Here is a 15,869-nt window from a genome sequence, read left to right as displayed (position 1 = left end):
TGCACATATATAATCCTTTTTATTGATATTAGTCATAACAACTCCCTTGTAAATATTTGTTAAGCAGTAGGTCTGTATCCCAAGTGGGCCGGAGGAGTGCTCCGTATATAACGGAGGATCATACATGTACCGTACAGAACAGACCAGTTGGTTCATACATGATCATAGTCTGCTGATGAGTTTTCTGACTCTTTAAGACTGTTCCCGTGCAGCTTATCATAAACTGTATCCTCACCATGAGTGCCTAGATTCATTGATTGATCGTAAATTGATTGATCTTTGTTTTCTTCCAGTCTGTTCGTATGCAGTTCATCATAAAAGGTTTCATTAACATCGCAGTCCATATGTATTTGCTGTTTTTCATTTGATACTTTTGCTTGAACTGCAAAAGATCCAGGTTGAGCAATAAGTCCAAAATCCCTTGGAGACGCTTTTGGTAAAGTGTTTGTTGAAATTAAAGGTTCGGTTACAAGATCAGGCATTGATTTTACATTAGACGAACTCTTGGAAGAAACGGCATACACCGGATGACTAACAACGTCGTATGTAGTTTGAATATTTGAGTTCACAGACGTGTTTGCTGTGTTTTCACTTTTTGTTAAATTAGACCTGAATGCACCAGATTCGTCATCGATATGGCTTGCACTGGAATATACCGAATCCCCTTCGGCTTCAAGTTCAGCATACTCGTCATCGCCAAATGTACTTTGAGTATTAGAGTTCACCGCAGTTTTTGCTTGGTTATCACTTTCTATAAATTTGTTCTCATCTGAGTCGTCACCAATAAGGCTTGCACTTGAATACACTGATTCACCTGTATCTTCAATTTCAGCGTACTCGTCATCAATCACTGGAATTGAGAACTCTGACCTTTTGAGTTTTGTAAAGTTTTGTGGAACATTCGTACAAAACCCATGCTTATCTGAACCTTCTTTACCAGCATTACCAGTAAATATGCCACTGTGCAATGTATCTTTGGATACGTTCCCCGCTTTCATGGTTGTGTATCCTTTCGGACGAGGTTCGTTGGCACATACATTTGTCATGGTTATATAGCCTTTCGGACGAAGTTCGTCGGCACATACATTTTTCGATGTCGACGGCACCGAAACATTATTGCTATCTTCTATTTCGTCATAGTCAACATCCATTCGCAACTCCTGACCTTCAATAATTTTTGCTGTATCCATAGAATACACAGTCTCTTTTTCAATCTTTTTGTTGAAAATGTTTTCCTCAATATCTGTATAGCTTTCAGATCCGATACTTTTTTTAGGATTACTCTTGTGTTTAATTTCTTTGCATTTGTTAGTGCTTTTTTCTGAGCCCGGTTTTGAACCCCCTATTTTATCTTCCATATCATCATAGTTGTCAAAATGTCTCTGTGTTTGACTGTTTTTAATTTTTTTTTGTTTAGAACTTGTTTTCTGTTTCTTGTCTTTCTGAGTTACACTATTATTGAAACACACTTTATTCTCAATATCATCATAATCGTCTCTAGATTCTTTTGTTTCGCCTTCGCCTCCAATTGCCAAAATCGGCATATTTCTTTTTAATGAATTTTCTGTTGATATGCCTTTAAAATTCTCTGTGTCGATATGGTGTGATGGGTGTATTGTTCCGTTTACGCTGTTGTTCTCATTTGAGTCTTCGTTGAAGTTTACACCCACTTTGTTTTTCTTGTCAGACTTGCTGTAATAGAAATGTTCATCAAATTTGCAATCTTCCAACCAAAATTTACTACAAATGAGTGCATGTGGCAAATCAACATCGAAACTATATACAAGAAGTTGAACAACGAAACGTGCATACTGAAAGTAACTTTTTTATATCATGAAAATTGAAATCGTGTCAGCATACAGACAAGCCTAAAGAAATTTGTACAACGATGAAAATTACAATTTTGGATGTACTGTACCAATGAAATCTATGAACATAGGTATCTCAAGAATAGAATATTATGAATCCGCAGAAGTGATACGATATGGCATTATCGTCAAATAAAAAGTTCAACCACACTGTCATTTGATTCAAGATTGATGGTTTTTCATTCTGACTAAAATACAGATCGCCTGTACACACTTTCATTACAAGGACCTGAACTTTTTGTTCTATTTACTTAATATCTGCCGCCAAATATGTGACGATGCAAATGTATTTATTACGACAAAAACGGAGGATCTCGAAACGGTCTGGTAAAGCAAAATCTAAATGATGCGTTCTCAGATTTTGGTAAGCGAAGAGTTGAATCAGGGTCCGTATTCCAATCAGATATATGCTTTCTTGTTAGAAAAAGTACAAAGAAGTATATATCAGATATATTCATTGCTAGTGGTATAGCAAATAACAGTCTTAAGGTGGTACCCAACACTTTAACTAAAATTAATTTGGCTCGTTTAATTTTCTTAAAATTTTGACAAAGTATTTACTTTGACCCTTTGACTAAAAAATAAAAATTTTAAAAATTTTGAACCAACCGTTTTATCAGAAAAATTACACTGGTTATATAGCAGTTTGACAAACACTAATTTTGATCATTGAGAAGCTTAATATCCCTTTAACAACACAACGTAATTAAAACATTCAGCTGATTTTACAGAGTTATCTCCCTGTAGTGTTAGGTACCACCTTAAAGTATTGTGGTTTGACACACCAGATGCCAGAAAAATTATCCAGAAACGTTTTACCCCTTTAATCATTGGAAAGAGCTTTATTCAATGACATCATCAGTGATTCTATATATTGTCGGCAATCTTATGATTTGCTTAGTATTATGTATACCTTTTGTTTGTTTTTCTACTTTTTGCTACGGTAATATTTTCTTCCTTGACTTATTTAATAACATTGGTATGTTCTCTTCTCGTTAAAACACATCATAAAATGTAAAATGCTTAAAACTTTACCTGAACTTGTATAAAAATATAGCCAGAATAACAAGTACTACCAACGAAAGACTCCCAATAAGAATAAACATCAACATTATGGTACCTGTATAAATATAAGATAACAATAACATTATAAAGTTAATCATACACTTTGTAAACTGAACCTGACCATCCATTAAATATTTGCCACTGGACGTTTAGCAACTAACAACCAATCATTTTATCGACTGTTTTTTTTTTTTCTCAATTGAAAATATTAAGGGGAGAAAGGAGAAAGAAATTTCTCTAATTGTTGTGCTATTTTCACATTTCCTGACCGGTGTGAGAAAAGTATTTCTCCTCACTAGTGAAAAATCTGTTCTCGGCAAATGATTGGTTGAAATTTGATTGTGACGTTAACTTTTCTTATTTTCTTCCGAATTTTCTTATTGTGACGTTATGAAAAAAGGCTACCATGCCTGATGACGTCACATCAGAAGTACATAACTTTCCTCAAATCTTTGAAAAGGAAGGATAAAAATCATAAGAGAAACAGATTTCACCACTCAAACTCGTGTATTACGATTTTTCTCCACTTTTAACTTTGTTAAAGAGCTCGGCAAGCCTCGCGCTTTAGATATTTACATTTAACTGTCTGACTTTCGAGTGGCGAAATATCGTTATAAACTTGTTGCAGTTGTGGAATCTATATATATAAAACGTTGAACTCAAATTAACAGATAGCACATTGTACATGTATGTCACATATATATATATCAAGTCACAACGAATGGAAAAAAAACACACAAGAAAGAACATTGCATGTTTTGAACATTTTAATGTTTATGACATATCTTTGAAGTCTGTTGTGTAAATTAGTTTGACATTTGTCTGTACTCTGTGTGATTTAAAGTTTGTTATATTGGTTAAAAACACTCCCAAATGATCTGTAGACGTTTTCTTTCGGTTTATTGCTGTTTGGCTGCTGTCCCTCGATGAACATGTATATCCTACATTGATGCGAATTAGCATTTTTTTTCAATGTATTTTAATTTTGATATATTTGTTTGCTTCAGTTTTCAATGAATCAATCAATTCCACTTTTGAAGGCCGTGTGGTGACCTTTTGTTGCCAACCTTCTACGTCATCTGTCTCTGGCGGAGAGTTCAACTTGTTTTGGCAATCATACACGTCTGTACCACATCTTCTTATTTAATATTTGACTCCGTGGAGATTAATCGTTACTTTTGTTCTTTATATACTTTTTTTGGTTTATGGATACACGTTCGCCCAAATTTTGTCTAGCGAAAATTATTTCCCGCCAAATTTTTTATGTCGTCTATATCTTGAAAACAAGCAAACTTTTTTGGCAGTTTGTTTAGTTCCTTTATTTGTTTACTATCAATAAACAAACGTCTTTAAAAATTTAAAACGCGTTTTTTTGAAAAACAGAGTAGCGAACGTCCTTCAGTTAGGTTACCTGTAGTATCCGTATCTCTGGTAGTTTGTGTTTTATTTACTATAGGTACTGTAGTTACTTCTATTTTCTCTGAAAAAATATATCCTTCACTTATTATAAGCTTAAGTTATATAGTTTATAAATAGCATTGAACTTTCATTCTAATATTGCTGAATAGATTTAATTGTATTTATTTTAAGTCACCATTCTTGAGATAACGATAGCTTAATTGTTTGTGAAATGGCCTTTTTTCTTATTTTTAGTCGCTGTTTTAAAGTTAAATATACTATTTGTGACAAGTTGTTTCTTTATTCAACGAATGGGTTGTTTGAACTCAGCTCTTCACTGTTAGAACCTTGAAGTACCTTCGCACGGCTTTGATACTATCACTTTAAGAAAATGGTCCTTGCGTGTAGTAAAAGGTTGAACGGAAATGGACCCTAATGAGAATTAAGTTCAACGGAAATTGGCCCTACACATTTTTGATACAACAAAAGGATATTATGATCTGATTTATAAAAAAACAAGAATGTGTCCCCAGTACACAAATGCCCCATCTGCACTATCATTTTCTATGTTCAGTGGACCGTGAAAATAGGAGGAAATCTCTAATTTGGCATTAAAATTAGAAAGTTCATATCTTAGGGAACATATGTACGTTTCAATTTGGTCGGACTTCAACTTCATCAAAAACAACCTCGACCAAAAACTTTAACCTATAACGGGACAGACGGACGAACGGACGAACAGACCAGAAAACATAATGCCCATAATTGGGGCATAAAAATCATTTATCTAACAGGGAAACAATGATGAAGTTAACATTTTTGTATGTTATATATACAACCTTGAACTTTCTCTTAAGCAAATTCTCTTATTATATACCCCTACCGTATAGTAATTTTAATTTATAAAGCATCAGCAGAAAATATGAAACAATCAAAACAAAATAAATTTTGACTGTAAATTTATGAAAGAAAACTGAGCAGAACCGAATTGTTTAATAGTAAATTAAATGAACAGTTTTCTTTACCATAATAAAAATGTCAAGCAAAGTTAACGAAAACTTTGACACTTCAGATAATAAGATCAGATCTGGTATTGTAGACTAAAATTTTACAAGCTTTATAAAACTGCATGTACTCACCGAATCGACACATAAATGTACGAGTATCTATACATTTATCAGAACGAACTAATGAATTATTCATATCCATATACTGGCACAGCAGTGGATTAAAGGATAATCCTTTGTCTGAAAATGTATTTAGGCATATTAATTATTATAATATATAAATACGTGTGTTCAAATGTTTATCATACAACAACCCAACAATGTAATTTAAATAAAATCACCATTGTGGATTTAGAGGTTAAAAAAAATGAAATCTACACGTTTTATATAATTTCTTGCGTCCGAAGCGCTTTTCTTGATTTACCTTAATCAGGAACACTCAAAGCCAAACATTTGAAATCTGAAGATGTACATGTATATAAGTACCGAAACCGATGAAGAGCTATACGTCAAAAATACCTAAATTAAAGGGCCAAATTCGCCTGAGGGAGTTGAAACCTTAGTTTCTTAATAATTTTCAAATTTATAAACGGACAATTTCAAAAGAGATTGTTAAATCATGTCAGTACCGAAGTACTGACTACTGAGCTGATGATACCCTGGGAACTTATAGTCCACCAGCAGAGGTATCGACCCAGTCAAGAAACGATCTATTTAAATGATAAAACATGTAAAATCCCATGCCAAATGCTGTACAACAAGCTGTTAAAAACTTCAAAGAAAATCAAATCCGCACCAACTTCAAAGTAGGAGACAATTATTAAATTTGTAAGATCACATCATAGGTACACGTATCTACACAGTGTTAAAAAACAGCCGATGTATCTTCACAGTGTAAGGATAAGACTTTATTCATTGCTGTGTCCGAAGTTCGTTAAATGGTGAAAGTTCAATAACCCATGCACACATTTTAAGAGTTGTAAGCCATACCACATCTTTTTTTTTTATAATATATAAAATGAAATCTATAGTCAATTACACATGTTGACTTGCAATCTTGCAAGTAAGGAAGCTGTCAACAAAAACGGTATAACTAGAGTATTAACAGATCGAGGGAAAAAGAATATTACTACATCCTATCTCGTAGCATTGCAAGATATCATGAAGGAAGGAAAATAGCCAGTAAAATTAAACAGTTTGGACTAACCACTTTCTAATAGATCTTTAGTATAAGTATCACGTGTCGCACTGGTCCATAGTTGGTTCTTTTTGCCTGTGCTACAGAAAGACTTGTCATACCACTTTAGAAATGATCCAGAGTTGTTGCACAGGTTAGCAGCGTCTGTCTGCATTGTATAAGTTCCAGCGCTAATTCCAAAATCTAAAGAACAATGTAATAGCGTTTGATTCAGCTGTATTCTTTTTTTTTAATTTATTTTGTTTATTTAGTTTTATTTGTACATGTATACTTTTTTTGTCATGTAGGTATGTTTGTCGAATATAGTGATATCCCCATAATGTATGGGAAAACAAATAATTTAGAATTAAACTGGTCGTTTTGAGAAAAATCCTAGTTCGTTTGTCAATTACCATGCACGCGCTTCAAAAAGCCATTTTGGAGTTTGCTGCATGTCTGGATACAGGTACATTTAAAAGTTCATTTGGTTCAACTTATCAATTGAATACTGAAAAGACAATGATAGTCTTTTTAAATTGTAACCACACAGCGTTTTCAAATAATTCAGTTTGTTATTACACCTCTGCATAATTGTTTTACGAACCTGTTTACCTATGATCATTGCTTGGTTGTTGGTTACTTTACGTCCAGTGGCAAATATCTCATGCATGCTTTGAACGATGTTTACACATGAGGTTCGGCATTCTGCTTTATATTGCAGCATTTAATAGAATAGAATTAATAGAATAACGAAAAGTCAATGCTATTTTCAATTCAGATAGTTTTAGAAAAAAGTAAAATCACAAAAATACTGAACTCAGAGGAAAATCAATTCGGAAAGTCCATAATCACATGGCAAAATCAAATAACAAAACGCATCAAAAATGAATGGACAAGAACTGTCATATTCCTGACTTGGTACAGGCATTTTCAAATGTAGAAAATGGTGGATTGAACCTGGTTTTATAGCTAGCTAAACCTCTCACTTGTATGACAGTCGCATCAAATTCCATTATATTGTCACCGATGCGTGAACAAAAACAAACAGACACAATAGGTAAAAATGTCAAAAATAGGGGTACAGCAGTCAACATTATGTTATCATCTTAATCACTATAAAAACAACAAATGTAATGAAGAAGCACAAAAAGGCATACATCAAATTAACATCCTCATTTTGATTATATTATACGATTTTATTTGTCTATGTAAAATGCACCCATCAAGGAAGGAGGGTTTTGAGTACTGGTGAAAATTGCGCGTTTGAAATTCGCACAGGTAGACATGAAATAATTTTGTCGTTCAAAGTATGACGGGATGCATAAATACAGTCACGCAAAATAGATATAACAAAAACTGGCTTAACAGTTAAAGTAATAATAATAAATAAAATAATAGTGCGGTTCAAAGTATTACGGGATACATAAGTACAGAGGCACGTCAAATGTATATCACAAAAACAGTGGGTTAACGGTAAAAGTAATATTAATAAATAAAATAATTTTGTCATTCAAGGTATGAAAAGACCATCAAAATCAAAGATATACAGCATTCGATTTATGTGACAGTTAGTTCAGATTATACTTTTGAAATAAAGATTATTCATTTATTTAAATTATCTAATAGTATGTTCTTACCACAGATTCCTTCATATAGATAACGACAGTTTTCTGATCTGAGAAGTATATCACCATCCTGACACTGCGCAGACATACATCTTAGTTCTTCTACCGGTGTATATAGTAGTGGTGCCTTAACTCCAGTTATATTCTCTAAATAGTAGACACAAAACATTTTTACTTTTCTACATTGGCTAGAGGTATAGGGGGAGGGTTGAGATCTCATAAACACGCTTAATCCCACCGCATTTTTGCGCCTGTCCCAAGTCAGGAGCCTCTGCCCTTTGTTAGTCTTGTATTATTTTTAATTTTAGTTTCTAGTGTATGATTTGGACTTTAGTATGGCGTTCAATATCACCGAACTAGTATATATTTGTTTAGGGGCCAGCTGAAGGACGCCTCCGGGTGCGAGAATTTCTCGCTACATTGAAGACCTGTTGGTGACCTTCTGCTGTTGTCTTTTCCATGGTCGGGTTGTCTCTTTGACACATTCCCAATTTCCATTTTCAATTTTAATTGGTCATCTTTCATAATATTAAAATTGTATAATAAAATCGGGTTCAGTTGCTAACTTATGCTACAGCATTCATCAAAATATAAAAATTGGCAAGCAGCTGTACATCTACATGTATATGTTTAAAAAATGTCAAAATTTCCTTTTTTTTTAAGTTGAAATTTTAAGATTTTTTAAAGTAAAACTTTGGAAATTTGAACCTTCAAAATTTCGAGTTTAAGTCGAAATTTTTGAATTTAATGTGTCAACATATCGACCTTGAAAAAAAAGTTTACTGTCAATTATGTTTCTACTCTGATCCGTATTCGCTTTTATACTGTATGGTACTGTGTATCAGCTTTTGTTTAATGTTTAGTGCAACACTACATGTATATTTTCCTTTGTGATTTTTACAAAGTATTTACTAGCTATTTTAGACATAATTATTTTTAGACATAATTATGTTTAGTTTTATTGCCATATGCCAACTGCCGTATCAAGCATGGTGTCATTTGTCTTTATTTCTTTATTTATGCAGTCAACAACAATACTAGATTCAGAGAAAGATCAAAGTACGGAGCATTGGCTCATACCGAACAGCAAGCTATATAGGGCACTAAAATTACTGGTGTAAAACCATTCAAACGGGTAAATCAACGGTCTCATCTATATGAAATACGACCGTGTAACCAAAATTATTAATTTATACTCAAGTAACTTACGTTTGTAGACTTTGATAAATTCTTTAGGGAAACTCTTGCAGAAAGTAAACAGTGTTGAGACACGTGGTTTGTCCATACAGTAACAGAAAGATCCCTGTAAAGAAATAAATCAAATTTACATGTAGCTATTCAATGTTTACAATATGAATAAGAAATTTTGAGTAAATGCTTGAGTTGCAAAGTGCAAATGTACATTTTGTACCTTTACATGGAAAACTTAGCTAATGTTAATTAAGGTCAGTATAATGATGGCTATTAATGAACACATTAAAATTTACTGGTTCATCCTGTGAAATTCGTTTTCTATGCAGTATGGCTTTTGTTCATTATTGAAGGCCGTACGGTGACCTATACTAATTAACGTCTATGTCATTTAGTCTCTGATTGAGAGTTGTCTCTTTGGCATTCATACTTCATCATATCATTTTTATATTGAAAATTAAGGTAGTTCGCTTCTCATATTTTGTGATTTTTTGTCAGATTTCCAAAATCCTCTAGTTTTATCCATTTGAATGCATTAAAAAAAATGCCCATTGACCCCAAATTTTTCTTATAAATCTTGTACATGTATAATGATAAGCCATCTGTAAAAGTCTTATACACTTTTAATTATTTTTCAACATTTTTGATAACTTCAACTTGTCAATGATAAAACTATGAAAAGTCTAGAGAGAATATTTTCCCGCTAAAATTCTATGGCTTATATATCTGTTTTGCTCTTTGGAATCCTTTATTCATCCCCTATCAATATAAACTAGTGTTTTGAAAATTTAATTATTTTGAAACTGAGAAGCGAACTCCCTTAATGTACGAAAAGAATCGAACGATCCCAGAAACACATGTCTACACACGGAAATCACTTTCTTACATTTTCTTTTCTTTTCTTCTTTGTTTTAGTTTATTTTGATTTTTTACGCGAAAGATCAAATGTAATTTATAAAACACGTATTTCTAATTATGATTTCCATTCCACCATATTGTTGGGTCTGTATAAAGAAAACATACGTTATAACCAAAATATTCCGTTGCCTGACAAAATCTTTGACATTCAGAGTAGTCGCCGTCTTTAAACACTGCTGACACGGTTGCTGGGTGCACATTACAGTCTAAAAGTAATAAAAAAATAGAAAAATAAAAGATGGATTCTGATACCTTAAGTTAGTTATTCAGATGCAGATCCGGTTTGAAGAGAAAGAGAGAAGGCGTGGGCAACCAAACTAAACAAAATTTGCAGTAGTACAGGTTAAAAGTCTTTATTAAGTAAATCATAAATCCAAATTCATAAGTGGGCGGGGTAATGTCGTCTCTAGTATCAAATTATGTACTTTAAAAAATATAAGCTTTTTGTGTAACTCATTCTTTCTTAAATGGATACTAAGAGTAAGTATATGCACATCATCATGAACTAGACGAAAAGAGATTACTTTCGATATATATATATATCTAAATATATCGTGGGCTAATATATTGATACGGTGTTGCGTTCAATATCGTAGCGGCTACGTAGATGTATGACTATTGAACGTGTAGCTAGCCTAGCTTCCATCAATATCTACGTAGCAGCTAGGCTAGCTACACGTTCAATAGTCATACATCTACGTATCCCTATGTAGCCGCTACGATATTGAACGCAACCCTGTACACAAGTACAAGTATGTTCAATATATGAAATTACACAAGAAATACTTACCCCAAATTGCGGCCCATTCGGACCAGGTTGTATAAGTTCCAGTCCACACATCTTCTGTCTTATTGCCTAAAAGGGCCGTGATTTCTGTGTGGTTACTTTCAAGAATGCCACTTTGATTAAAACAGAAATCCCTTGCCTCTATCCATGTTAGTTTGGTATCGTAGTAAGATATAGATGTTTCGGCTACTAAAAATACTGAAGGTGAATGTTTTTGGTAAATAACACAAAATATATTATATCCCAAATGTATTAGTATTTATCGAAAAATATAGAAAAAAAATCTTGTTTAAATAATTAACGTTTCATGTATTTTACAAATATATTCACAGCCCGAAAATAAATAATAATTTCTTATTTAACTCACTTCTACAAATATAAATGAGACATTATTTGAAGGCATTTCAGAAAGAAAAAAAAATTCTTAACAACGCATTTAACTTTACAATCATTAACATGATTAATATAACAGATACATTGTATATCCATAGCCCAAAAAATAAATAATAAATTCTTTTTTACACATTTAAATTCATGTATATTGTCAAATATTTTAATGTGTGTTTTAAAACGGAATGGTTTTACATGACTTTTTGTAACAAAATCTGTATAGGTACATGTAATGCATATATTATCCACATTTCGTCAGACACTTACCTGGGTATATATGCAGAAGAAAATATATCACGATATACACTGTAAGTTTAAATAATTCCATTTTTGGTTGTCATTCTTTGAGTCTATCTGAAAACATTATAGCAACTTTATATTCACAATCCTTTTTTTTTCAAACATGATTTTCACATGAATTCAAAATTATAAAAAAATGACTCTGTTGTACATTTTTATTTCGATTGATGGTAAGGACCCAAAAAGTATTAAACGGTTACAAGAATTTTTATTTTCAGCTTCCTGGGCTCCCCATGTGTTGAGCAGAACTGCTTACCCTTTCGGAGCACCTGATATCACCCTTAGTTTTTGATGGGTGTCGTGTTGCTCAATATTTTTAATTAGTTTACTATGTTGTGTTTTGTGAACTGTTGTTTGTCGAGGTGGGTCGGAGGGGTCCTGATGCCGAAATCCCGGGCTTAAAGACATGAAATCCCGAGGTCCTAACTTTTTTCACCATTTCTTGAATTTGTCAGATTGTTTTTGAGTTGTAAGTTTGAATATCCTTATGGTATCTTTGTCTCTCTTTAACACGCTTGTTTCTAACGACAACAACAACTTTAAACAGTACAGTAATTTGCCTCTTGAAAAACAATATATTTCATTACGAGAAAAAAAGGAAAGCAAAAGTATACATTACGGACTGACAACTTAAATCTAAGTATGGAATTAGAATCACGAAGTGTTCAGAATTATTTGAGAATTATAAGATTTAGAATGAAAATAGAGTTTATCAGTGTAAATTACAAAAAGAAAATAACAATACACTTACCTTCATTGTTTTGAAACGGATATACATAATTATTCAAAACAAAAATACATCTCATAAATTTAATTTATAATCCTAATATCCTAGCAATTACATGTACAGTGTAACAGGATTTAGATGATGTTAAAGATATGTGGTATATTAATATACATGAATGTGTACGCCTAAACAACTAATACATGTTTAACTGTATACATTTTTTATTTATTTTACTCTTTACGTGCAGGTCCATATGCGGATCCAGGGGGCCTTGAGATCCCCCTCCCCTCTGTTCGTGGGAGATTTTTTTTATAAAACATAGGGAATCACTGAAACATGGCTGTAGTGGGCTCCTATGGCAGTCAGTGCTCCATCCCCCTTATTAAAAAGGTTCTGACTCCGTTAATGAGGCAAGTCAACCTACCCTTATGTCCACACACAAATCATTCTAAATATTTCTAGTAATCGCCTCCTTAAGACTAAATAGCGTATATTAGTGCCAGATGAGTTCATTACATACAGGCGCATTTGGGATAATTTTTATAACAGTTACTATTAATTTCATAGTAATAGGTTTTAGTCTTAGAAGCATGATTTATTTCATTAGCTGTTATTGGCTTTGATATAGCTGTCGGTAACTGTGAGTACTCTGACTCACATCTGTACTTTTTTTTTTTGTAATAAGTTGAAGATGCATTAATTCCCTTCCACGTCCGGTCTATGTTTTTGTTAGTTGTTTATGTGCTTTGTGTTAATCTAATAAGTTATAAAGGCCTTTTTAACTGATTTTTATAGTTTATTCTTAAACTGTACTGTGACACCACTGTTCCAGGTTATGGGGATATATATTAACTATTGAGAGATTTTATTGAACGATATCTATTTCATACGAGTTGCTGAACCTAGTTCTCTTTATATGTGGTAGACATTATCTTTGTTTCAAATGGAAATTCAGTACCTAGTCTCCTACACATACCAACGTGGTGCTGTGGCACAGGAGACAAACTATTTCATTTCCAAATTTAAGTAGATTCCAGCTTTTTTATTGTATGATTTAAGAATATAAACTGGACCCCTATTGTGTTCACTTATCGCTACACTAAGAACTAGTACTGTTAAGTACCACAGTCTGCTTTTTGTCTATGTAATTTAATAATTCAGACGAGACTAGTGCATCATGCGATGTGTTTATTATGTACATGTTGTATTACACTGACAAGAACTCAAACGAGAAACACACACATTCCTACCGCTTCTGAGTTCTCAAGAAAACGAAAGATAGCGGCTCACATTGTCAAGAATATGGCAACTGCGAGTACTCTTATATCATAACGTCTTTTTGTTGTTGAGATATACAAGTACCCGGCCACGTCCACTCGGTATTTGTGTTAGATGTGTATCCATCTGATGAGTTAAGCCTTTTCAACCGATTCTTATGTTGTACTGTTACAATATTGTCACAGGTTAAGAGAGGGTTTGGATCCCGGTAACATGTTTAACCCCGTCACATTGAAGAGATGTTGTGTAGTGGTTAGCACATCTACACATCCTACCGCTACTGAGTTCTCAAGAAAACAAAAGATAGCGGCTCAAATTGTCAAGAATACGGTAACTGCGAGTACTCTAATATTAATACGTCTTTTTGTTGTTGAGATATACACGCACCCGGCCACGTCCACTCGGTATTTGTGTTAGATGTGTATCAATCTGATGAGTTAAGCCTTTTCAAATGATTTTTATAGTTTGTTCTTATGTTGTACTGTTACAACATTGTCACTGGTTAGGAGAGGGTTTGGATCCCGGTTACATGTTTAACCCCGTCACATTGAAGAGCCGTTGTGTAGTGGTTAGCACATCGGACTACTAACACAAAGGTTCCTGGTTCGATCCCCGTTGCGGGGAGAAAATTTCAGGGACTGAATTTTCGACTCTCCCTTGACACCATATGCGAGTATGGTCTTGAGGAACGATGATAGTCTGACAAAAGGGGACGATAAATGGCTGACCCGTGTTATGAGAGAGCCGTATCTCTTGCAATAAATGGAACCCTTGTAGATTTCGAAAAAGAGCAGGCCAATACCGCTACATAGCAGCACTCGCACCCGCAAAGGGGAAAGGGATTAATATAAGTTTCAATAATTTGTTTCCCAATCCACTATAGATAAATATGTATGCTTAAACTAACCCCGCCACATTATGTATGTATTTGCATGTCCCAAGTCAGGAGCCTGTATTTCAGTGGTTGTCTTTTATTAATGTCTTACCTACTAGTATATGTTTTTCGTTTATTTTTTGTACATCTCGTTTGGATTGTTTTACATTTGTTATTTGGGGTCTTTTATATCTGACTATGCGGAATGGGCTTTATTCATTGTCGAGGCCATACGGTGACCTACAAAATGTATAGTTCCTATTTCTATGTCACTTGATCTCTTGTGGAAAGTTATCTCATTGGCAATCATACCACATCTTCTTTTTTGTATCATAGGGCTTTGAATTGATTTTCTTTGCATGTCAATCTTTGTTTCTTCTAGTTTTATGATATGACTTCTCCCTTTGTTCATTGTTGGATATCTTTCATTAATTGTCGAAATTATAGAACATAATTACAAGAACTCTTCTTGATTATATTATTCAAGGGCTTTGCACTTTACGATTTGTTAATTGTGTGTTGGTTGCTGCCAATTTAATGGCTTGTCTTTTGATCACCGAACACTATCGAACACCAACAAACATATACATATATAATTACACGTCTTTACTTACCTTTCAGGATGTATATGTTTTTATATTAATTTGCAAAAATGATACGAAATAGTAATCACACATCATAATAAAAACCTAAAGTAATCGATGATCGAGTGCAGTGAATAGTCGAACTGATTGTGATTTCGAATCCCGCACATGACATGTGCGATCGACTCCAATCCTAGTTGACAAGGGTTGATAGTTTTCCTACCAAACGATAGATCTCTCTGGGACCTCCGGTTTCTTCCACATATAAAAACTGCATGACCGCATCGGAAAAGCACGAATTAGTGCTTAAAGTGGCGCATAGCATCAGGGACTTTCAATACTAATATATACTATTCTTAGTATATAAAGTCCTTGATAGCACCTAGCAATCAATCGATCACCAGAGATAAAAAAAAAAAAAAAAAAAAAAAAAGTAAAAAAGAACAGACTCAATACCTGATAATTGTATGAACATATCTATTACACCGACTCTGAAAGTCTTCTTATTCAGAAATAACACCACAAAAGAATCACTTTAAAACATCTTTTTCAATGTCGTTACAAATGTACCACGACCTCTTGCAATAACTTTCATCACCGTTGAGACTTGAAAAAAAGTAAAATTACAAATGTACTGAACTCCGAGGAAAATTCAAAACGGAAAGTCTCTAATCAAATGG

At 33.4% G+C, this 15,869-nt stretch overlaps 1 protein-coding gene across 3 annotated transcripts; it reads right to left on the bottom strand.

Annotated features, from left to right (window-relative positions):
• On the bottom strand, positions 1–12,525 carry LOC143055540 (uncharacterized). Of its 3 annotated transcripts, none has more exons than XM_076228698.1 (11): positions 12,478–12,525; positions 11,694–11,780; positions 11,040–11,234; positions 10,355–10,455; positions 9,350–9,443; positions 8,153–8,287; positions 6,546–6,719; positions 5,471–5,578; positions 4,345–4,413; positions 2,904–2,988; positions 1–1,692 (listed from the first exon to the last, which is right to left on the bottom strand). In XM_076228698.1, the coding sequence occupies exons 2-11, from the start codon at positions 11,752–11,754 to the stop codon at positions 153–155; spliced, it is 2,562 nt and encodes an 853-aa protein (XP_076084813.1). In that variant the 5' UTR covers positions 11,755–11,780; positions 12,478–12,525; the 3' UTR covers positions 1–152. The 3 variants fall into 3 exon arrangements, with proteins under 3 accessions (XP_076084813.1, XP_076084814.1, XP_076084816.1); XM_076228699.1 differs by having other exon boundaries at positions 11,040–11,225; XM_076228701.1 differs by having other exon boundaries at positions 11,040–11,222.
• Positions 12,526–15,869: the final 3,344 nt, after the last annotated feature.

Source organism: Mytilus galloprovincialis, chromosome 12 (assembly GCF_965363235.1).
Source record: "Mytilus galloprovincialis chromosome 12, xbMytGall1.hap1.1, whole genome shotgun sequence".
NCBI classification, from domain to species: domain Eukaryota; kingdom Metazoa; phylum Mollusca; class Bivalvia; order Mytilida; family Mytilidae; genus Mytilus; species Mytilus galloprovincialis.
Note: the sequence above shows the minus strand (reverse complement) of the source record. Positions and strands in the feature narration are given on the sequence as shown.

What these genes read in the sequence shown, in the direction of transcription:
- LOC143055540 (XM_076228698.1), bottom strand. Translation starts at nt 11,754, where the DNA reads ATGGAATTATTTAAACTTACAGTGTATATCGTGATATATTTTCTTCTG. An exon ending in CGAATGGGCCGCAATTTGGG is followed by an intron (nt 10,456 to 11,039) that starts GTAAGTATTTCT and finishes TATTACTTTTAG; the next exon opens with ACTGTAATGTGCACCCAGCA. An exon ending in TAAAGATCTATTAGAAAGTG is followed by an intron (nt 5,579 to 6,545) that starts GTTAGTCCAAAC and finishes ATACATTTTCAG; the next exon opens with ACAAAGGATTATCCTTTAAT.